This window comes from Populus alba, chromosome 8 (assembly GCF_005239225.2).
Source record: "Populus alba chromosome 8, ASM523922v2, whole genome shotgun sequence".
In the NCBI taxonomy this organism is placed as follows: domain Eukaryota; kingdom Viridiplantae; phylum Streptophyta; class Magnoliopsida; order Malpighiales; family Salicaceae; genus Populus; species Populus alba.
In genome coordinates, this window is record NC_133291.1 from 1,826,660 (window position 1) to 1,850,168 (window position 23,509).

At 36.5% G+C, this 23,509-nt stretch overlaps 2 protein-coding genes and 1 non-coding gene across 6 annotated transcripts; 1 reads left to right on the forward strand and 2 right to left on the reverse strand.

Moving 5' to 3' along the window:
• The first annotated feature begins 5,493 nt into the window (after positions 1–5,493).
• On the forward strand, positions 5,494–10,682 carry LOC118060277 (probable pectate lyase 13). 2 transcript variants are annotated; one of them, XM_035073468.2, is made up of 4 exons: positions 5,494–6,098; positions 6,715–7,612; positions 8,175–8,380; positions 10,282–10,682. In XM_035073468.2, the coding sequence occupies exons 1-4, from the start codon at positions 5,959–5,961 to the stop codon at positions 10,538–10,540; spliced, it is 1,503 nt and encodes a 500-aa protein (XP_034929359.1). In that variant the 5' UTR covers positions 5,494–5,958; the 3' UTR covers positions 10,541–10,682. The 2 variants fall into 2 exon arrangements, with proteins under 2 accessions (XP_034929359.1, XP_034929360.1); XM_035073469.2 differs by having other exon boundaries at positions 5,950–6,090.
• Positions 10,683–11,064: 382 nt separating this feature from the next.
• Positions 11,065–11,137, reverse strand: TRNAK-UUU (transfer RNA lysine (anticodon UUU)). The gene has a single exon. It is a non-coding gene; the product is annotated as a tRNA-Lys (tRNA).
• A 1,191-nt stretch (positions 11,138–12,328) lies between these two features.
• Positions 12,329–21,841, reverse strand: LOC118060275 (uncharacterized). 3 transcript variants are annotated; one of them, XM_035073467.2, is made up of 18 exons: positions 21,498–21,841; positions 20,275–20,525; positions 19,991–20,146; positions 19,706–19,864; positions 19,535–19,618; positions 19,126–19,193; positions 18,712–19,044; positions 18,577–18,628; positions 18,314–18,469; positions 18,057–18,200; positions 17,849–17,951; positions 17,604–17,753; positions 17,466–17,520; positions 17,294–17,358; positions 17,107–17,176; positions 16,229–16,256; positions 16,081–16,141; positions 12,329–15,924 (listed from the first exon to the last, which is right to left on the reverse strand). In XM_035073467.2, the coding sequence occupies exons 1-18, from the start codon at positions 21,685–21,687 to the stop codon at positions 12,626–12,628; spliced, it is 5,424 nt and encodes a 1,807-aa protein (XP_034929358.1). In that variant the 5' UTR covers positions 21,688–21,841; the 3' UTR covers positions 12,329–12,625. The 3 variants fall into 3 exon arrangements, with proteins under 3 accessions (XP_034929358.1, XP_034929357.1, XP_073267259.1); XM_035073466.2 differs by having other exon boundaries at positions 17,840–17,951; XM_073411158.1 differs by lacking the exon at positions 21,498–21,841 and having other exon boundaries at positions 17,840–17,951; positions 19,991–20,173; positions 20,275–20,408.
• Positions 21,842–23,509: the final 1,668 nt, after the last annotated feature.

Genomic DNA, 23,509 nt, shown 5'->3' on the forward strand with positions numbered 1-23,509 from the left:
GATATAAGGTGTTCTTGTGTATGGAGGGTGGGAGGCAAATTGAAGTCTGAGTCTAGTTTCATCAGAGCTGTGAAGTGAAAATTCACCTTGTATTATTTGCAGAAGTCGGGTAGAGAAGATCACAGAAAAATTATGGTTGTGTGCTTCTCAAGTCATCATCAAGAAATTTTTTCAACCTATAAATCAATTACTTTGTTAGTTTTGTTTACTATAGAGCTTCCAGGCATAATTACTTGCTTTTGGCCTCTTTTTTGGGGTGGTGGAGCACCGAGTAATCACCTACCTGGACATGGCTCGGAAAAAGGGTATAAACCAAAACAAAAAATGCAAGTGGAGCGATTTTCAATTGTAATGGCGACTTTCCTACTCTATATTCGATTTTTCTTGCTGGGTTCGATGCCTAATTTTGACTTTTTTTCTGTAAAAAGAGAGGCAGAGGCTGTGTTTAGACCTGCTTTTCATTATTATGACATTTTTTTATGTTTTTCCCGGCTTACATGCCACGAAGGAGAACTGCTTTGGGCTGGGAAATAGCTCAAAATTGTTCTGCCATGTGATTCTCGTGAAGCTACAAAGGTAGCCCATCAGCTCATTGAGAGACACAGGCCTAGGCAGAACATGTATATCAGGCGAAGAAAAGATGTCATCTTTACTCCCTTTGATTCTTCAAAAACAAGAAAGGTAGTTTCGTCTTCCTATTTTTTTTTATTGATAATAGCATCTTTGATCAATCTCCGCACACCAAGATTTCTATGATTAAGTTTTCGATTAATTGTCTCGTTAGTGTATGATGCATGTTCACGATAAGTTTTTCTCCCTCTCACACAACTATTGTTTTAGGTTAGTGTTAGAATGAAGTTCTGGATATACAGTATTTCAGAATTTATATGTATATCTCAGTATTTTTTTGTTTTGAAAATACATTAAATTATTTTTTAAAAATATTATTTAAAAAATTAATACGTCGATATTAAAAATAAAAAAAAAAACTAGAAAAAATATTTTAATATATTTTTAAATAAAAAAATACTTTACATCACAATCCAGAATATATACAGTGTAGGGCTAAAAATAAATAAAATTAAAACAATCTCCTTGTGGCATATTAAAGTTGTGAAAACATCTCTCACCAACCGCACGAAAAGCACTTATACCTTGCAAATGAGGTTGGTTTTGCACATCCCTTGATATAATTTTCTTTTCTTTTTATCTATAACACTATTTGTTTTATACATCCGGACGAGCATGCCACTCCCCAGTAATTAAAGGAGCTGCAAGGACCCAAAGACAGTGTGTTTTTTAAAATTAATATTTTTTTCAAGTTTTTTATAATTTTCACGTCGCATCAAAATTATTTAAATAATTTTATTCTTTTCAGGGAAAAACAAATTGAAAACGTCCCTCAGAAGCGATCAGAAAATGATGTGTCTGAAAGTTACTTCTTCTAATTCCACCAAAAATTAAAAGCAGCCATTTTGTTTTATACACCTCTTTTCTTCTCTTCCGAGTAGATTTCAATGGAAAAGGTATCGAATTCCGTCATTGGCTTGTTTTTTGTGACTCATTGTGTAAAGAAAAGTAGAATATCCTTGTCATATCTAGTCAGAGGGTTATCATTCGTTGATTCTCCTCCTAATCAAAGATATGAATATTGATTTTCATCTTTCTTTATTTTTATATTTCAAAAACATTTTTAAAAAAATATTTTTTTTTATTTTTTCTTTAAATTAATATATTTTTTGTATTTTCAGATCATTTTATATGTTTGATGTGAAAATAATTTTAAAAAAATAAAAAAAATATTTTAATATATTTTAAAATAAAAAATATTTTAAAAAAATAACTGTTATTGTTATTTCAAATACTCTAATTATCTGGAGAGGCAGGCATGAATTAAGCCTCTGTGTTTTTACCTTCTTTCTGGTTTTTCTCTGCGGGGGGCATGGAAAAACTACTGTGTTGGTCATTATATATACAATGCTGGTTCTATTTCTTTGAATACTTCTCTCAGTAAATCATCTTTCCAGAATCGCCCTAGCAGATTGTGCTGTTCGTCATATATTCAGTTGGTGGATGCCATAAATTCAACGGTCCAAATTTCTCAAGTGGAAGAGTTTATATATATATAAAAGAGATTAGAATCACTTTGTTTTTCCATTTGACTAATAATATTATGGCCTGCTTTCGGTATAAGAGCCAACCCGACCCGACCAGTAAACCAACAAAGATATTAGATCATCAGTTCAGCAATTAAAAAGATCTTAATGAATTATTTTTTATCTATGTATTGAGAAACCACCAAACAAGATTATAATTAATAAAAAGTTTGTATGAGGTTAATTTAAAGTTAATGTAATTTGAAATACCACCTTATATCATTTGGTTTTCGATACACCAATTGATATTTTATTTTTTAATAGTAGTTTTTATTTTCAAAACTAATATCTGAAAATACAATTGCATCCAAACTATTCTTCATGTGTTATTTTTTTTTTCAAATTTTTTACTAAACTATATTATAATGGTAAAAGACCTTGCTTTTACTACATATAATTGTTTTTTAAAGAAGTGTTGTGTAATAATGGTTGTTTTTTAAAGTGTTTTTTGCTCGAAAATATATTAAAATAATGATTTTTTAAAATAAATTATTTTTAATATAAAAAATTAAAATAATATGAAAATAAAATAAAATAAAAAATTTTCAAAGACACTTTTAATTATATATATATAAAAAAGAAAGATACTTCAAGGTCACGTGTTCTATTGCGAGACGACAGCATGCTTTTTTCCTCATTCTCAATTCATGGTGGCAGCATGTGAGTTTTGGTTTTTTTTTTTTTTTTTCAATCGATGACATGGTGTTTGAGTGATTCAGGGCGATTTTAATAGATTGGGCAAAGTAGAATATTGTAGAGTAATATAAAATCTAAACCATTATCCGTACCGGATTCTTCGCCGATATACGATCCAGTTTTGATAGCTATCCTGGGAGGTATAATCCTTATGCTAATCATTACACCCCGAACAAATCTCCCTTCCCTCAGCTAATGGCAATGAACATAATTATTGTTAATCGAGTAATTGACATTAGTGGCCCGAAGAAACTTTCAACATAGAATTTGAGGTCAAATACCATTGATGGTTATGTTCGGATCGAAATTGCATGCACCGAGATAAAGTTAGGCTGCAACATGACAACGATAGGAGTGAGACAGAGATACAGTATCGAGAGCGTTGTTTGTTAAAGATCGTTGGGCTCCGTATAGAAGGCATTTTAACTTTACCCTCGATCTCTCCGATCTTTATCAACCATCAACGGAAAGTATTGCCCGAAAAAAAATGGAACGTATTCGATCTCGATTGACATTCAAATCGGTCAAAGATTTTCTTTCGCAGACCATCAATGGATCTCAACTCAAAGTGAGATGCCACCGAAGTGTCAGACACTGAAAAATGATGGAAAGGTTTGATCATCCTCTTAAGTTTTCGGAAGTACGATGTCTCGAAAGCAGCAGAGAAGTTCGAGAGAACTTACAGCCTTACATTTCCAATAACGTCAATGATTATTTATGTGCTCACCCTTGCTTTGCATTTTCAGAGAGTAGTTTAAAATCTCAAGCTTGTTTTCAACATCAATCGCCCTTTCAAGTAAAATATATTATTAGAGAATAATATTATGAAATTTTACTTCAAAGATTAAGTTATTGAATTAAAATAATTCATTAATATATTTTAAAAAAATTTAAAAATAACTTTTTGATGAAGTGAATCTAGTCTCTAGGTGTCATCCAAAGTTAGAATTACAAGAGATTCTAAGAAAATAACTTTTTTTTTTGTTTTTAGAATTTAGATGAATGATTAAGGAAAAAAAAAAGATTTATTTAGGAAAAATGCAGCCTTGATCGGATGGGAAAGTCGGAAAAAGGTCTCAATCTTTTAGGTCTGTGCAAGTAAACTTATCCCAACATCATACACGAATTTTGTTGTCATTATTAATAATAATAATGTGCTTGAGAGCCATCAGTCTATCACATACAGTTTAATGCATAGTGATGACTATGCAGACATTTACCTGTCTTGTTTGCTGAGGTGTAGCTATGATGTTAGAAAAATATTTTTTGTTTTTGTATTTTAAAATTGTTTTTTATTAAATTAAATTTTAATTTTATAATTTTTATTTTAAATTATTTTTTGATATTTTCAAATCATCCTAATGAGTTGATGTAAACAATAAATTTTTTTAAAATAAAAAATATATTATTTATATATATTTTTAAACAAAAAAATACTTTAAAAAATAATTCTTACTATAATATCAAGTAGGCTCAAAGTGCTTAGAAGTGCAGGTGAAATTCTATATATTTTAAATTTGAATTTTTTTAATTTTTTTGAATACTTAAATTTTTTAATATATTAATATTAAACAATCACTATTATAATATTAACCAGATTTGAAGTGTTTAGCAATGCGGCTAGAACTCTGTTTACTTTAAATTTGAATTTTTCTGTTTAAATTTTTATTTTTAATACTTAATTTTTTTTGATATATTAATATAAAAAATAAATTTTAAAATGTAAAAAGTATTATTTTAATATATTATAAAAAAAAAACATTTTAAAACATAATGTTTACTGGACTTGCAAACATTCCCCTTCTCCTACGTGCCGAGCCGCCGCTACTCTTTCTTGTGCAAGAATTGTCCAACGCTTCTCGCAGTCCCTGAACCCCTCCCTATTCGTTGTAAGGATGCCACTTGACATGCAAATCTCCCCAGGGCCCAGCAGTTCAAATAATCTTGCAAGTTACAGGGACTGATGCTAAAGGTTTCCAGTTCCTCCACTTTTTTCTCCTCCTCGGAAAATGAGAACTTAATAGTTAATAATAAACCAAAGTCTCTTTAGTTTTTAACTTGCACAGAGAAAATCACTGAAAGCTGCAACCTTGATTAGCATATTTAATCTGATCTCCATTTTAGAGTTGTCTGATTTTGCGTTGTAGTGTATTTAAAAGAAAATTAAAATTTTTTAATTTAAAATTATTTTTTTATATTTTTAGATAAATATAATATAACGATATTAAAAATAATTTTTTTAAAAATCAATTAAGTTATGTTTAAGAATTTATTTGAAATTATGGTAGCAGGTTATTTTTCAAAATATTTTTTATTTAAAAATATATTAAAATTAAAAACAAATTTAAAAATTATTTTTAATATTAATATATAAAAACATAAAAATAAAAATTTGAAACAAAGATAAAAATAAAAAATTTTAAAATGAAAAACCAAACACCCCTAACCAAGCAAAAGCAAAAAAGGAGGAGGGTTTTGTCTCCGCCTCAGAATAGACCTGTGATCAGAGCAGAACATGAATTACTTGCAGGCATTCCACCAAGAATCCTTACCATGAGACAAAAGCAAAAAAAAAAAAAAACTAGATTTCGAATGAGAACAAAGAAAAGAAAGAACTTTCTTAAATATTTCGGATAAGCTCCCTCACACTCAAAAAATAACCTTTTTGTAATAATTTGTTTTATCCTAGAATAATTAACAAGCAAGGTACGAATTTGACTGAGAGGATTTCAGAGAACCAGAGAGAAAAGGAGATAGCAATTCTCTGTGCTTCTCATAACATCACAGCCACCATAGTCCATACCCCTCCATTCTGTTCTTCCTTTCTTCTTCGTCAAAATAATTACAAAGAAAAGGAAGAAAGCCCTCCCAAGCAAGTAACACTTTTTTTAAGGAACATTATAGCCATGTCATATATAATAATCTTGTTTTATTATATAAACCACTGCAAACACCTCACATATTCCCCGAAATTTTCAGCTTCCTACGTACTTTTTCTTTGTCGTTGTTCATTCACTCTTCTTTAAAATTCTCATTCTTCTATAGATAAGCGAAAGGGTAAACCACAAAATATCTAAGAGCCTAACCCATTTCAATTCCTACTTCGATGAAGCTTTCTAATGTCTGCATTCTCCTAATTTGCCACTTTGCTTCATTCATTCCTTTCATTATTGAAACTACTGCCTTCAATCTCACCCTTCCACATCAACATCCAGACCCTGAGGCTGTTGCTGAAGATGTAAAACGGCAAGACCTTTACATCCATCTGGTTTTAGCTCATTTTATGGTTTTGCATCATGGGTTTTTTGTAGTTTCCGAGACTTTGCCTTTTGGCTAGAGAAAAATGCTACCTTGGGTTTTTGCTTTCGGGGTTTATGATGGTTTCTATTTTCTTGATTTTGAACGAAATTCCTACCTGTTTTTTGCTTACCCCACAAGGTTTTAGCATTATAGGATCTCTCTTCTGCAGTAATTTTTGATCCAGCAATGGAGAATATAACCGCATTTTCTTGATTTACCAATGTTTTCTCAGCAACCAAACAGGGGGCGACTCGAACAAAACCCCATCTGGGTTCTGTTCATCGAAGGCTTCTTTCTCATGGTCGTCTCTCATTTTCAACTATTAACTCATCCACAATACCAAAACAAAACAAAAGTTGTCATTGCATTTTCCCAGAAAATAAACAGAGCACGCTCTGTTTCCCGTGTTTCTTTTAACCTTTTTTTTTTTTTTTACCAAATTCTTGCTGTAGCTGCTTGGCTTATATTATATTCCCACATCTTACATTTTCTTTAAGACAACCAAATATTCTTTCCTTTCTTTTGTATCTCATTATTAATGTTTTTATATTTTACCTTGCAGGAGAGTCAATGCATCTCTATCAAGAAGAAACCTTTTGTCCATTCAAGAAAAGGACCAATGCCAAACCGGAAACCCCATCGACGATTGCTGGAGATGCGATCCCAATTGGGCTAGCAACCGCCAACGTTTGGCTGACTGCTCCATTGGGTTTGGTCAGGGCTCATTAGGCGGTAGAGGTGGCCAGATCTATGTGGTCACTGATTCCTCGGACCATAACCCAGCCAACCCCACACCAGGCACCTTACGTTATGCTGTTATCCAAGACCAACCTCTTTGGATCATCTTTTCTTCGGACATGGTCATTAAGCTCAAACATGAACTTATTTTCAACAGTTACAAAACTATTGATGGCCGTGGCGCAAATGTGCACGTTACAGGAAATGGGTGCATAACACTTCAATATGTGACACATATTATTATCCACAACATCCACGTTCACCATTGCAAGCCTTCTGGTAACACTAATATAGCATCATCACCGACACATGTTGGACGGAGAGGGGAATCGGATGGTGATGGTATTTCCATCTCTGGGTCCCAGAAGATTTGGATTGATCATTGCTCATTATCGTATTGTACTGATGGTTTGATTGATGCTATACTGGGGTCTACTGCGATTACCATATCAAACAGCCATTTTACGCACCATAATGAAGTGATGCTATTGGGGCACAATGATAAGTATTTATTGGACTCAGGAATGCAAGTTACTATAGCTTTTAATCACTTCGGGGTAGGGCTGGTCCAGCGAATGCCAAGGTGTAGAAGAGGGTATATACATGTGGTGAACAATGATTTTACAGCTTGGGAGATGTATGCTATCGGTGGTAGTGCAAACCCTACCATAAATAGTCAAGGGAATCGATATACCGCACCAGCCGATGATAATGCCAAAGAGGTTAGTCTACTTTGAATTATTTTGCTTTATTTAAGGGAGGTAGAATATGATTGATTAATGATGTTTGCATGGGAGCCTAATGTGAACCTCTTGACTCTTGTTTCGAGGTTAGACGGCGCCACCCCCCCCCCACACAATGGTTGTGGCGCGTGTTTGCACGCGCCTTCATTGTGGGGATGCCGGTTGCCATCGCTAGAAATGGCAGGCTGGTTGTGAAATGGTACTCGAGTAAAACTGGACTGGGACTTGGGGGTCTAAGAAAATATTTCCCCATCCTTCAGCCATACGAGCCCTTCCTGCCTCCAAAGCACCCTCCCTATGTTTTGTGAATTCCTGTGGCTCGATGGAGTTACTGGTGTAAACAGAATGGAAACAGAACTAAGGCAGGGGGCAACATCCAAGAAAAGCAAGCTGTTACCCCGTTATAGTTTAATTTAAACCACCGTCAGCTTGAGACCTGAGAGTGATGTCTTTAGCGCCTCCGCCGGCCATTAGATACATTACAAAATTCTCTGCCTATATTACAATCTCTGACGGTGATTTTTTTTTAAAAAAATTATAGGTAACAAAGAGGGTGGACACAAACGAGGTAGAGTGGGCAGATTGGAATTGGAGAACAGACGAGGACATCTTGGTAAATGGAGCCTTCTTTGTGCCCTCAGGAGCTGGTTTGAGTGCGCAATATAGCAAAGCCTCCAGCGTGGAACCCAGGTCTGCTAGGTTAATTACAGAACTCACCATGAATGCTGGTGTCTTTGGTGACCCCAGGTAAGCTATTCTTGACCCCGCATGTTCTCTGTTTCAGCTTTTTGGACACTTTTGTCCATCTCAGATCCATGCTATTAACTGAATTACCGACCATCATGAATTTTTTTTTTTTTTTTTTTTTTTTTTTTGAGATGCTACCCTTTGCCATTACCATGTGTATTTAAAGCTGTCCACGGAGGCTTTATGTGCCTGTGCAAATTTTTATTGGCGAAGAAAAATGTGCATGTGTGCAAATTCCCTAGAGATCATTTTAAGGAGACCCACGTAGGACTGGTTAGGTGTATTTATGAGTGTCGATACCTTTTGTTTTTGGAATGTCTGTTTTTTTTTTTTTTCCCAATGTTTTTACATGGTTTTGATATATTATTTTTTAAAATTAATATATTTTTTAAAAGCACTATATATTATAATAACAAATAGTGGGTGTTATTTTTTATGTTACAATTTATTTTTAAAATATTTTTTATTTTAAAAAATATAATTTTAGATAATTTTAAATTAATATTTTTTTCAAATATTTTTGAATAATTTCAACGTTTCAATATAAAAGATCTAATAAATATATTTTAAAAAAAAAACATATTTACTATACATATACTTATGTTTTGGAGTCTAGTTAAACTGTCATTCTAAAAAAATTTTAATTTTTTTTAGTTGATGTAGAAAGTAAATTGAAAAAGAAAAAATATTATTTTAATATTTTTTTAAATAAAAAAAAATTTAAAAAAGCGATTCCTATACTTTTCTTTCCTTTATCAGTTATCTGCTGCTTTCCATCGAATACGTGGGGGCCAATTCAATTGTTCTTCTTATCACATTGTGGGTCCCGTTTATGAAAGTAGGTGTGACATCAGTATTGTAAAAGGGGCTTTCCATGTGACCTGGTTTGATGTGCTATGATATCTCATGCTTGACTTTCGCTTGTTACACCCTTTTAGCTTTTCCACTGCCTCTCTTAGATCCATGTGGTCAGCAGCTTAGGCAAATGTACACTTTGCTGACTGGCAATCAATGTAGTCACGTCAATGATCACGCTGCTAAACTAAAAGTAGAGTCCCAAGAGGTTGCCTCTTCTTTATAATAATAACAATAAATAAATAAATAATCAATATAGTTAATATATTTATAACAACGGGATATCAGGTCAATTTACACGTATCATGATTAATTTCTAGATTCACTGGACAAGCTCAATAAAAAGGTAAAACACTAAAAAAATAACAAGCATGCATAAAAAAAAAAAAAAAAAATCCCTTTCTCCACTGAGCCACAAACTCACGTGGAATATGTTAATTAACTACTAGATAGCAGAACTCAGTCTGCAAAGATAGTCTATGCCTGTGTTCCTGAAAAATGCAGAAACTGCAATTCGAAGATTGTGAAGATGAATTCTAGTCGTAAGGGCATAGCTAAGCCCCGCAGTCTGCCCTTAACAATATAATGCGAGACCCATTGCAGCTATAATCTTTTCTTCTCCATAGGTGGTCACTCGGATTTGCTAACTTTGTTTTCCTGAAAAGTGAAAGGCAAATTAGCATGTTTTCCAGAAGGGTTTAAGCCATGGTTACTCCTCTGGGTTGCGTCATTGTTCTGTGACTGTTTCATTTGGACCGCCCATGACCCAGATGCTGACACAGCTGGACCATGGGCGAGACTAGATAGGTCATCTGCACCATATGCGGCTTCCCCCACCACCTATCCTTTAAGCCATTAGGTATTTGAGCCAGCTAGCGTTATACAGAATTGTGGATCATTGTCCTTACGGAGCTTGTTACGTCTATTTTATAATAGTGTATCTGCTGTTAGATTCATTATTAAGCATGATTTTCTGTTGAATCAAATGTCATCATTTGGTCTTTACGATAATATATTGTCTGGTTGGTTTTCAATCATTGACACAGAGATGATAGCGGGGGCATTTCTAATCCTGGATTCAGCGGTGCTGGGACCAGTACTGTCACGCCCACCACCGGCACTCAAGGGACGGGGGCCAGTGGCGGTGATGGCGACTACTTTGGAATGATATTCGGCAGCGGCTCTTCACTACCCCGACCTCCCACTTCTATTAGCTTAATCTTTTTGTCTCTTCTAATTATTATAGCTTTGAGCACCATCACCAACAATGGTGCCTTGTTATCTTTCCCCTTATTATCATTATAGAAGTGAGGAGAAAATTTATCATCAATCTTAAGATGTAAAGAAGAGAGGGAAAAATTCATCACAAGCAGTTTGATTCCATTGCAAGCCCCACCGATTATCACAATTGTATATAATAACATCAAAAGATCACTGATTTGAGCCCCGTTATGTAAGGTCAAGAAAGAGAACATAAATTATGTCTGGTCATCTGTCCATTCTATGCTCAGCTAAAGCACCAAGTCTTTAAAAAAAAGTTTTGGTAGGGGATAGGGCAAGGACGGTCGAGGTGGCTTTTCGGATTCATTGTCAATTTCAGAATATTTCTGTTTTCCTTTTCGTTCGTCTTGTTCTACTTGTCCTTTGGTCCGTGTTCTTTCCATGAATTAATACAGTACAAATTTTGAAGTGGGGTATACTTGTTGTCGGAGAAAATGGCCAAAATCGACCTCAGTAGATTTTAGTTTTATATTTTGCTATGAGAATCTCCATGTCAGACACAGAAAGAGGACCCAAAAAGAACACCAAAATTATTGGCAGCTAAGAGTCGCCGTCTGTGGGAATCGAACCCACGACCACATGGTTAAAAGCCATGCGCTCTACCAGCTGAGCTAAGACGGCTGGTTGATCTTTATTGCAGAACAATATTACTTGTTCTAATAACAAGAATTTCCTGAACAAGAACGCTTGCCCTTTTCATTTGGCAAGCATCAAATATACTCGGAGCGATATTGATTTTGCATCCGAGATAATTTTTACTAATTAAAAAATTTGTTGTAATCACTTAATAAAAATCATTAAGTTTTTTTTTATATATATAATTTAATATGTAATTTAGATGAAAATATGGATATCAGTTTTTAATTGAGAATTTCTAATAATTTAGGATTAAAATCGAGATAAAGAATTATTTTATGATAAAATTTAGATTGAGTATATAGTTTACGCCGGTTTTGCCTTTTCATTTTCTGGATAACATATCTAAGGGTACTTTTCAGGATACATTTACTGGTTTTCTAGCTGAAAGCGAGCCCATCAAAATGAGATTTTCCAAGTTAATAAAGGGCCCATGAAGTTTATTGGACAAAGCCCATACCTAATGGCCCATGAGGAATTGTAACGACAAATCACCCAAGGGGCTATCCTATCCAACTCCGAGGGGGAGCATCGAACCTGGATAGGCCCGCCCCGACATCATCCCCTCATGGGTTAAGGCACTGTTGAGCAGTAGGGCTCATCTTCCTGCCTGAACCCTGTCTTCTTTGGAGTTTGTTAACAAAATCAAACTAAACTTTCGAACATCATAAACAATGTTTCTGTTAAGTTTATGAGATATGAACCACCGGCAAAATCTGAAATATGCACGTGCCAATTATGGATACCAGTGTCGTGGTTTTACTTTAAAACCTAGAAGGCAGATTCTGCCATTGCTTCAGATCAATACATGCAGGTTAAGCTCACTAAGTTTCTCTGAGAACGAAGCTCGCCATGTTAATGCAATATATGTCTCTCAGGTAGCCAAGCTCAGGCACGAGAAAACCAAGCGACAAAGAAAATTAACAGGTACGTGCACTGTTTGCAGGGCGAAGCTTTAAACAGTAGGTGCTCCATCTTCCTAGTTGAAGCCTGCCTAGGTAATTTCTTGCTTGGCCATATTCTTCTGTAAACTGTTTTATCGTCTGTTTAACCTAATTGAGCACTCAAAAAATCGTTTCCAATGTCATCTGTTGAGCCGATAAAGCTGGACAAGCAAAAGTCTAAAGACAACCATGAATATCAAAGCAATTTTATGATAGTAACCTAGAAGGCATATTTCTGGCAATAGGGAACTATTATAAATATTGCACAAGTACGGGCTTAAATAACCATGTACATACAAAATACTGTCATAAACTAGAAACCGTCTCCATGATCAATGCTCCAAGAGCAACTCCTTTTGGGAGTACCGGAATTCAAAATGTCAAGGAAACAGAAATTTGAGTCTAGGGCAGAGTTTCAAAAGAAATACCACTGTTAGAACCTTCCTAACCGTGAATAAGACAACAAGCTAATATATACAGCTCCTTTAAACTTCAAAAACTAGATACCATGGCTTCTTTTGCAAAGCAATTACCACCCCCCTTTGCTACTTCCATCGTTCCCTTCGTTTCCCCAAGAGCTTGTTGATGCTTTATTACCCCATGGATCAGTCGGCTTACCACTTTCATTTGCTCCTTTCACCTCTGTAGATTGACCCCAGCCAGATGATTGCCCTCCACCAAAAGCACTAGATTGATTCCAGGTCTCAGCATCGCCTCCATCTCCCGAACCTGCTCCTTTGTCCCCCCAGACACCAGCTTGAGCATTAGAACTGGGTCCTTTGTTCCAGCCACTGCCTTGGTCATCAGAACCTTCAATGTCTTTGCTTGATTGATTCCAAAAACTTGTTGATGATGCTTTACCACACGGATCAGTTAGTTCCCTGCCTGTATTAATTCCTTCTTTGCCCTCTGTTGATCCATTCCAACCAGATGATTGGCCTCCGCCAGAAGCACCAGATTGATTCCAGGTCATAGCATCACCTCCAGTCATCCCTGCTTCTCCTGAGCCTGCTCCTTTTGTCCCCCAGCCACCACCTTGAGCACCGGAACCAGGTCCTTTGTTCCAGACACCCCATTGATCTTCTGAACCTTTAATTTCTTTGCTTGATTGACTCCAGCCCTCATCGGAAGGATTTGATGACTTCCAGCTGTTTCCTTGACCCCAGGCAGTGTCGCTGTTTGCACCAGAAGGTCCTTTGTTCCAGCCACCCCCTTGATCTTCTGAACCTTTAATTTCTTTGCTTGATTTACTCCAGCCCTCACCAGAAGGATTTGATGACTTCCAGCTGTTTCCTTGACGCCAGGCAGCATCGCTGTTTGCACAGGTTCCCTTGTTCCAACCACCAGCAAGGTCACTGCCACCACTATCTTTGGCCGTTCTTGACTGGTTCCAGCCTGAACCTTGGCTACTCCAACCACCACCTTCATTGCTTGTTCCGCCACTTCCAGAATTCCAGCTATTCTGTTGGCCCCTATCACCACCTCCTCGGTTCCAACTGCTTCCACCACCATTATTTTTCCATCCTCCACCACTGTTGTTTGCCCCATTCTTCCAGTCAAAGGTCTTATCTTCAGCAGAATTGTTGTCACTCCAACCACCATTATAATCCCTCCTTCCTCTGGCTCTACCACCAAAGCCTCCTCTGTCCCCTCTACCCCTAAAGCCCCCTCTGTCTGGACCACCTCTGCCTCCAAATCCACCTCTGTCGGATCTGCCTCTACCTCCATAACCCCCCCTGTCTGAGCCATTTCTACCTCCAAAGCCTTCTATGTCACCTCTACCTCTAAAACCCCCTCTGTCTGAACCATCCCTACCACCAAAACCACCTCTCCAACTCCCACCACCTCCCCTATTACCACAGGTCCCAGTTTGGCCTTCATCATCACAGGCTACAGAAGCATCCTGATTACCATCACCATATCTAGAGCTCCAACTGCTTTTCTTGTCCCAACCAGATTCTTGGTTCACATCACTAGATCCAGAGTTCCAATTACTTTTCTTGGCCCAACTAGAACCTTGGTTTGCATCTTTGGACCCAGAGTTCCAGTTGCTTTTGTTGGCCCAACCAGAATCTTGATTTCCATCCGCATTATTGGATTCGGAGTTCCAATTGCCCTTCTTGCCCCAGTCAGAGCCAGCATTTCCACTTGCATCACTTGATTCAGATTTTAAATTACTTTTCTTAGCCCAGCTAGAATTCCGGTTTCCATCTACCTCGCTGTCCTTTTCAAGTTCAGGAGATTTCTGATTCCAACAGCTTTTACTACCCCAACCAGATGACTGGTTGGCATCTACATGACTAGTTTTATTATCCCAGCTTGATGACTGGTCTCCCTTAGAAGCTTTTGGAGCACCCCAGTCAGACGGCTGGGTGCCAGCCCCACTCGTTCCAGTTTTCCATCCAGTTGTATTGTCACCAGTAGAAGCTTTCCCTGAGTTCCACTTGCTGCCTCCACCCCAACTTCCACCTGGTACTTCATCCACAGCAGAAGCACTGTTCCATCCAGAAGACGAGTTCATGCCACTTGATTTGGGTGCTTTCCAACTAGCACCATCATTTTGCCCTTCTGAAGACAGATTAGAAACAAACCCTTTGCTCCCATTGTGACCTTGAGTTTGATCATTGTTCCAACTCGATTTGTTACCACTGTTCCATTTGTCCACGCTCCCACCGGTCTCTTTATCTGCTCCCCCACTTTTGTTCCAACCTGATCCACTATCACCCCCAGAAGAAACAGACTTCCATCCACCCTCTCTACTTCCCTCAAACCCCTTGGATTTCCCCCAGCCACCTCCTTGATCATTGCCAGTTGAATTGTTTTCTCCACCTTTCCAACCTGAAGATTGACCATCACTAAAGGATCTTCCTCGGCCAAACTGATCTCTACCACCACGACCACCTCCTCTTCCCCTGCTCCCACCTGAACCATGACCCCCATCAGATGTCTTGTTCCAGCCACCAAACTCTTGATCTCCATCTGGTCTATTCCCATTACCCCGAGATCCCCCTTCTTGTTTACCCCAAGAGGATTCTCCCTGTTTATTCCAAGATCCCCTATCAGAACCAAAGGCCTTTGGCTTATTCCAGCTATCAGTCTGATTCTGGTTATTAGATCCATCTTTATTCCACTCAGTTGCATCTTCACTAAAAATTTTCCCTTTGCCCCAACTTGAAGTTTGACCTGCACTATCAGCTTTGTCTTTCAACCAGCCACTTCCTTTATCAGCTTCTGGTTGAGCGCTGCTCCTGCCTGCCTTACCCCAACCCTCAGTTGGCTTTTCAGCACCATTTTGGCTTTCCCGCTTCTCTGCAGCTTTACCCCAAGAATCATTTTGTGCAGCACCCTTATCTTGTTCTTCTGCAGCTTTACCCCAAGGGTCTCCTCCATCTTGTGATTTGTGTTGATTCCACCCGGTAGTCTTGTTACTCAAGCAGTCCTCTCCTGTGCCAGAGCTTTTATTCTTCTCCCAGGATCCTGTTTCAACTGCATCATTACATTTTCCCCACGAACCCACTTGATTCTTCGCGGTAGCTGCCTCACCCCAACTGCCATTTTGGTTTCCAATAACAGTCTTTCCTTTGTCCCAAGCAGATGCTGCAGCATCAAAAGAAGATTTTTCATCTCTTGGGATTCCTTGACCCCAGTTATCTCCTGAACCTCTTGAAGAGCCTGGCAGATCTTCATTGGATAAAGTTGCTTTACCCCAGCCAACAGATGCACCACTGCTAGAACCAATGTTAGAAGCAGCTTTGTTCCAAGAGTCAGCTGCAGCTGCACCCCAAGATGAAGTCTGTTTTGCTTTAGCTTGACTCCCCCAAGTATCATCTACACATTCCAAAACATGCAGTTAGCCACTTTGGCGCCTGTGATACATTCATTACAAAAGATATTGCATAATGTATACGTTCATCATGTACTTTGATGCTTCTAACACACTACAATGGCATGGCTGAACTGCCAACATGAGGAATAATTACACACCTTTATTTGGTTCATTATCTACAGAACTTGATGGATTTACAGGGTTGGTTTCAGGTTGAAGCTGCAGAAAACAGAAAGCTCAGGAGTTATCACTTTATGCTGTTGTTTGGGGTGGGGTACAGAGAGAGAGAGAGAGTTCATCACTAACCGTGAAGCCCGGACTAGACCAAGAAGTTCTGCAAGAAAATGCATATCAGATTATAGACAAAGTACAAATAAAAAAGAAAAGTAGTGTAGAAACAATTCAATAAAAAAGCTACAAGTAAAGAAACAAGAAGATGCTGGTAATTTCCAAATCGACCAGCATGTGGTACTGAACCACTGCTTCATTTGATAATTTAATTCAATAAATTCAGTTCAAACACAAATTCCATTAAATCAACACAATTAGATCTTCAAAAGCTTAGCTTTACATTTCCTTTTTGCATCAACAATAATCATACACACAAACATCGTGGCCATAATCAAATCAGACGGATTCACCACTGCCATATCCATTCCCATCACAAAACATACAGAATTTCACTTGCACAAATGTCAACAAAAAAACAGGTTTATATCTAAAATACAGTAAATCCACATTGTCAAGAAAACTTAAAGCCCTGAACAAGCTTTGCTCGTGACTCTGTTTTAATGAGCCTCTTCAGCAAGCACTCGTCTGTTGGTGCTAAATTGCATGGTAACTGGGAAGTTCTTTAGAGATGAATTCTGTTTTCTTACTCAAAACAACTGCATGTTAGCATTATTTCACTGAACACCATGTCATCCAGTGACAATGCATAGCAAACTTATACTGCCATGCATCAAGCAAGAAAAGGCAAAAGTTTACTAAATACTACAAACTAATATCAAACCTTAAAATTATTAAGTGCAAATATAACAGCTATAGTTTCAGCCCATGACTAGGACCCCCATTTACAGTTTCGGCCCGTAGGAATTATGATGACACAACCGATAGCTACTTTAAAGCATACATCACCAGCAAGTGCATGAACAGAACTTTGACAATAAAAAGAAAAGGAAAACCTTTCAGTGGAGAGGCCACCAGCGTTCCAGCCATCACCTTCAGTTGATGTCCCAGCTCCACCCGTCCATCCTTCAAGAATACAAAGTTAAAAGCCAAATTAATTATGTCAGATATCAACTCAAGAAAAGAAAAACCACTTAATATCATCAGAAATTTTTTATATTCCCAGAGTAATCGAATTCCCACCTCCAGAGCCACCTTCATTTCCAAGTAAATCAAATGGTTTGAAAGAACTGGATCGTGGATCATCACTTTCATAAATAGAAAAAGTACCATGTCAGTGCACCTTCAAAAGGCAATCTAGACCATACTCGTGAAAAAAGCTGAGACAAATGGGATTTAGCTATAAAACATGCACCTTACAGACATGGCGGAGCTCTTTGCACGGAGCTCAGAAAGATGCTCACTTTTAACTTCGGAAACATAAACCAAAAAAATTAGAAAATAGGTAAACTGAAAATCAAACAGAACCAAAGGTAACCTTTTTGTAAAGAACCTGTAAGAACTTTCTGCTGAGAACCAAGCTTCACAGTAACATCAGAATAGCGCATGGCCAAGACCTGGCATAGATACCCCTTCAAAGGTCCTACTCGGATTCTCAAGGTTTGACCAATGGAGAACAATCCATCCTTGTCGCCTTGGTTGACTGCAAAGAATAACAAAGCCAGTACAAGAAACTTTACATCAGAGTCAAAACTGAAAAAAGAAGAAAACTACAAAAGGCACAATTACAACGCATACAGCCACGGCTATTTTCTTTCGCTTGCCACGGTTTTTTAGGTGATAAGGGGGATTTGGGAGATGATGGGAAATCTTCAAACCCTAAAGAGGCTGATTCACTATCCTGAAATGAGAGCAAAGAGATAGTCATTTAAAGCACCAGAAACAATTCAGGGTAAGAGAATGGTGTAGACAAAATGATGTGATTGCTCTTTTCAAAAGGCACAACCTTTCCATAGCAAGCATCAAAAGAAAGCTTGATTTTTTCACACATTTGAGCTTTCGAACAGAAATAACCACAATCTTCTGTTTCATTCTGATCATATATAAATATGATGCCCCTGTAGATTTGCTTAACAATTCCTTGCCTATCCTGCAAAGAGCAACTTGATGATAGTCTCAAGCCTAGTGTGGCAATTTGCTTCAGAATCACATTAAAAAGGAAAAAAAAAAAAACAGAAGAAAAATGTGAAATTAGTGTCAAACCTTCAATGGACCTTCCAAAACCTTAACAGTATCGTTAACTGACATGGTTTTCTTGTGATGATCTAAAGCAGTAAACTTCATATCAGTGGGCCCATTCTTTAGATCACGTAATGCAACAGTAACCACATCAGGTTTTTCAGGTCCATGTTTTAGAATCTGGAGCAGCGGAAAAAATATGAAGAATTCTAATCCTCACATTGAACATTAAAAAAAGTTAAATAGCCAGCAGCAAAGCCACAAAGCAAGTAAACTAGATTCCATACCTTGTAAGATTCATCTTTCTCCATACCAACAATAAGACCAAAATCTTTGCGGCTGCAAGCCGGTAATGCAAAATCAAAGATTATAATTTACATATTATCAGATCACAGAAAACCACTAATTGGAGTGGAACTTACCCGAAACACACAAGATCATACAGTTCAAATTTATTCTGCCCAGATGCTGATGAGCCCTCTCCTTTCTCACCACCTTTCTCATTTCCAATTATCCGTTTTTTCTTCTGTCCAACATATATCTGTGCAAGCCATTCCAAATTCTCTGACTCATTATTCTCAGAAGACTTGAACTTCAACAATTCCTCTTCTGAAGGCAAAACGCTCAAGCAGCTTAAAGAATCTATAGATACTCTTTTATATAAATATCCATCCTTGAGCATCAGGCCATCAAGAACCTCAAACATCTTGCCGGTATCACGGTCACGTCTATATTGAATAAGAGGCCGGAACTCCCTACACAAGTCAAATATAATTGCATATAAGAAGTCATGACATTAGAAGTCAAATGAACTATATGTGGGCTATGGATATTACTCAAGTTCACTTGAGCTGATTAGTCTCGGAGCTGGTATGGCAGCTTTCTTCTTTGCAAGTCCCCCTCCCTGTGAAGCAAATTGGTTAAGAAATGCTTGTCATGTAAATCACAAATAAAGCATCAAACTTGCCACCATGTGCATGTTATAATCTGCAAATAATGTCCTCGGAATAGAAGGAACAAGATTTTAATAGATAGATACATGTGTGTGTTAACTGTTAATAGTCTTCTTATAAATTTGAAGCAGTGGAATCCACTTTGAACTAACATATAATCAAGGTATACCTACAGTATTGGCACCCAAAATTCATGAAAGCACCATTAAACTTGAAGACCCGTAACAAAATAAACATAATTCAAAACTATATTAGAAGTAGAGCATGCTAGTTCCACTCTTCAAAGTCTCACAAATTTTTGCGCCAATGCTTGCAAATCAATTCTTGGAATCAGCTTCACTGTTGCTTTTTTCCGCACGTCATTCACAGCCACAATCTACAGAAAAAAAATTAGTTCAGAGTAAAGACAGATTAGTTTTTGCAACAAAGCAAGAAACAGCCAACAAGCTCACTGGCACTCCACCTGTGCCAAGTCCCCCTTATAGTTCCCATTCTTTACACGAGCCCACATGCCCTCAGAAACTTGATTACAACTTTTTCGGATGGAGAGCAGATGAGACACTTCATTTTTAGGAACTGGAGCCATCCTGCTAGAATATATGCTACAAAGCCCTTTACATGCCTAAAATAAGAATTATAGAAGATAAATAGGAAAATATTAGTTTACTAATAAAAATAACCTGAAAAGGAGCAAATTCCCCAGCACAGAAAATAATAAATTCCTTATTCAGTGATAAAAATATGTTACCTCAATAATATCAATTTGCTTGTCAGCTTCAATATAAATATAACCCTTAACATGATCAATGGAAAATGCAGATATTATCTGCAGTTTGGTACCCAGAGACTTCAGGTCAACAAACTTTTGCATGAGGCAAAAAGCTGAATGCCTCTCACGTCCAACCTACAACCAAGAAGTTCCAGTTGACGACTGTAAACACATGCGAAGGCAATGGTGGTAGATGTTAAGGAATGCAATAGAAACAACAATGCCAGGGGTGGGGCTATTTGCCTATATAATGAACAGCCTACCATGCATTTCACTTTCCAGATAGTTGGATCCTTTGCAGAAGGTTCAAGATAATTTCTTTCCATGGATCTTTTAGCCTCATCAGCATCTTCAGCAAAACGAAATCTGGGATTATTCTTGAAACGCTCTTCCATCATCTTATCAAACTCTTCCCCGTCCATCTCCTCCTCTTTGGGAACAATTGGAACATTTTGGGTTTTTGGTGGATCATTCTTTACTTTCAGCTCTACATCATATTCTTCATCCATAAAATCTGTTCTCCACAATTAGGAGAGGAATTAAGATTAGTAAAAATAAGCTTTCCTGATCCAGGGCAGAGAGGAAAGGGAACCCAGATAATACTGTACTGTTGAAAAAAGAAAAGGAACATGGTATGAGCATGACCTGAAAAAAAGATCCTATACAAAGGCATTCCATTTAGGTCAAAACCCAAACTATATAACAAAAGACAAAAAAGAACCTCCACAATGCAAAACAAATCCTAATTGCTTCAACATTTCTTTTAAATCTGCCATAACATCAATTTCCTAAATACTAATTCTATAAAATCTCCAGTGAATCCACCGCAAAATTAACCTCAGTTACAACAAGTAAATGCACTCAAATACCCTCAATGATCAGTTTTACAGCACAACAAGCTCAAAAACAACTTCACAGATCCACTTGCACAGACAGAATTTTTGAAAACACAGGGCCTTGCCACTTGCTGTGAGCATGTAAAAAACCTCCACTAACAAAACCTCACAGACAACAAATGTAATAACCCAAAATTTCTTTAAAACTCCATAACTAAAAATACCTCACAGAAAACCCTACACAAAAGCCTCTAGTAAAACAACATGCAGCACCGATACAAGAAAAGTGGAAAAAACATAAAAGTAAAAACACACCATTTGACCATCTCAGAATCGCTGCTATATCACACAATTTCCACTAAAATAAACTTTACTTGGAAAATCAAAACTAAAAAGAAGATTTCCTAAAATCCATCAAGCACCACCAAAACATAATAATAATAATAATAATAATAATAATAATAATAATAATAAAGACGTTAAACCACCACCAGAGTCACTGGTGTCTCTCACTTTCAGTAAAAACCCAAAAAATTCACACTTCAAAAATTCAAAAACCACAAAAAGCCATCGTTTTACCAACTCGGAGCCCTAGAAAGGTAAGAAAAACATGAATTTCAAGGGAAAAAAAAAGTAGGATTTTTTTTTACCTTCAATGTCAAAATTAAGATCACTATCATCACTCTCGTAATCACTATGATCAGCTTCGTCTTCGAAGAACTGAAGAACCGCACGGTTCCTTTTCATCTTTCCACCACCGGTCTTGTCGTCGTCAACATCGCCACGTTTCCGTTTATCTCCGCCGCTAGCGACGGCCTTTCCCTTCCCCTTCGACGACATTTTGCAGCGATAATGTCGGGTTTCGTTTTTCTTATTTTTTTCAAAAAAAAAAAGGAAAAGGATTTACATAAATAAATGAAAGGAAAACATATGAAAGAAAAAGAGACTGTTTGGGTTTTTTGTAGGTACAAGCGTGTTTGGTGTGTGAGTGAGTGAGTCTGTGAGCTCTGGCAGTAATAAAAAATGGAAGGAATATTTATCAATTTACATTAATGTCCTTCTTTTCAAGCATGGTATATTGGTATTCATCATTGTCATCTTTTTCGTGATGGGCAAACTAGGAATAAACATCCATGAATGTATCGGCTAGATGTCTTGAATTTTGAACCAGGCCTGTTCATGGCCGATGGGTTCATCTAGGAATCACGATCATGATAATTTTTGTGTTTAAAAAGTTATTTTAAAGAATTTTAAATTTTTTTAATATTTTATTTTAAATTGAATTTTTTTATATTTTCAGATTATTTTAAAATACTATATAAAAATAATTATTTAAAAATTAAAAAAAAATATTCTAATATATTTTAAAATAAAACACATTTTAAAAACAACTACAATTTCATTTCCGAATAAATATGTAGTTTTTCAAGATAAATTTTATAATTTTTCTTAAAATTATTTTGGTTTTTTAAAAAAGAATTGGTGTAAAAAAATATTTTAAAAAATAACATTATTATATGTTAATTTACTAGAAATTTAATTTTTTCTATATTTTTTTAAATTTGACCTGGCCATGAAAAAATATAATAAATATAATATTTTTTAAAACATTGAATTGAAATGAATAGTAAAATTACCTCATAATAGTAATTTAACTAGTTAGATGACTTGCGCAATGCCGCGGGTCAATTTATTTTTGTATAAAAATATTAAAAAAAACTAAGATCTAAAAATGTTATATCTTTATGTAAATTTATATCCAAGAGTCTCGGGTTTGGTTGTAACACCTGACCTGGGAGTAATGTATATAATAATAATAATAATAATAATAAACTTGCATGACTCAAGTTAAAGTGGGTTTGACTGCATATAATATTAAAAGATCAAACTGGAAGAAAAAAAATCTAAATTAATTAGATTAGCCTGCCAAATCAGGTTAACCCATGATATCCATTTTATGAAAGTATGATAACTAAATTAAATATATATATATATATATATATATATATGTGTGTGTGTGTGTGTGTGTGTGTCATGAAACCCGCGAAACCTATGATATGTGTCATGAAAGTCTAATAACTAAATAGAAAAAAATTTAACATTAACAAACTAAAGTAAACGAAAAAAATAATTAAAAAGAAAGAAAGCAAAAACAATAATCCGTATTAGCTCGTAAAACCAAGTTAACCTATTAAACATGGGATCAGTGTAATGAAAGTTTGATAACTAAATACAAAAGTTTAATACTAACAAACTAGATTAAAAAAAAACAAAAAAAAAAACAAAGAGCGAACATATACTCCACAGTCGTCTTCTAGGCTTGTCAAGCCAGGAATATTTTGCTCGGCCCAAGAGTGTAAAATATATCTGCAACTAATAATGGGCCTTCGGTGTTTCAGCGGGCATTTCCTTTCCGATCCTCGGTACAACTCCATGGCCCATATATGACCAGTGATTTAAAGCCCACTGGGGTGATATATACTGATGGAAACGGGCTAGGTCAGGGGTGGGCTATACTTCAACCATTTCCGCCGCCTCTATATTGATCGGGTTCGAGTTCGGGAGGAAAATCCACCGCTGGCCTTGGGGCTCGTCTCGAGGATTTCTTATCGAAGAAAAATATATTTTCTGCGCTTACAATTCATATTTAATAGTTAATATC

Coding starts and splice junctions, on each gene's coding strand:
- LOC118060277 (XM_035073468.2), top strand. CDS start 5,959: ATGAAGCTTTCTAATGTCTGCATTCTCCTAATTTGCCACTTTGCTTCA. Junction 7,613..8,174: donor CCGATGATAATGCCAAAGAG/GTTAGTCTACTT, acceptor AAAAAATTATAG/GTAACAAAGAGGGTGGACAC. Junction 8,381..10,281: donor GGTGTCTTTGGTGACCCCAG/GTAAGCTATTCT, acceptor TCATTGACACAG/AGATGATAGCGGGGGCATTT.
- LOC118060275 (XM_035073466.2), bottom strand. CDS start 21,687: ATGTCGTCGAAGGGGAAGGGAAAGGCCGTCGCTAGCGGCGGAGATAAA. Junction 18,201..18,313: donor TTTTGGAAGGTCCATTGAAG/GTTTGACACTAA, acceptor TGCTCTTTGCAG/GATAGGCAAGGAATTGTTAA. Junction 17,359..17,465: donor AGCTCCGCCATGTCTGTAAG/GTGCATGTTTTA, acceptor TATTTATGAAAG/TGATGATCCACGATCCAGTT.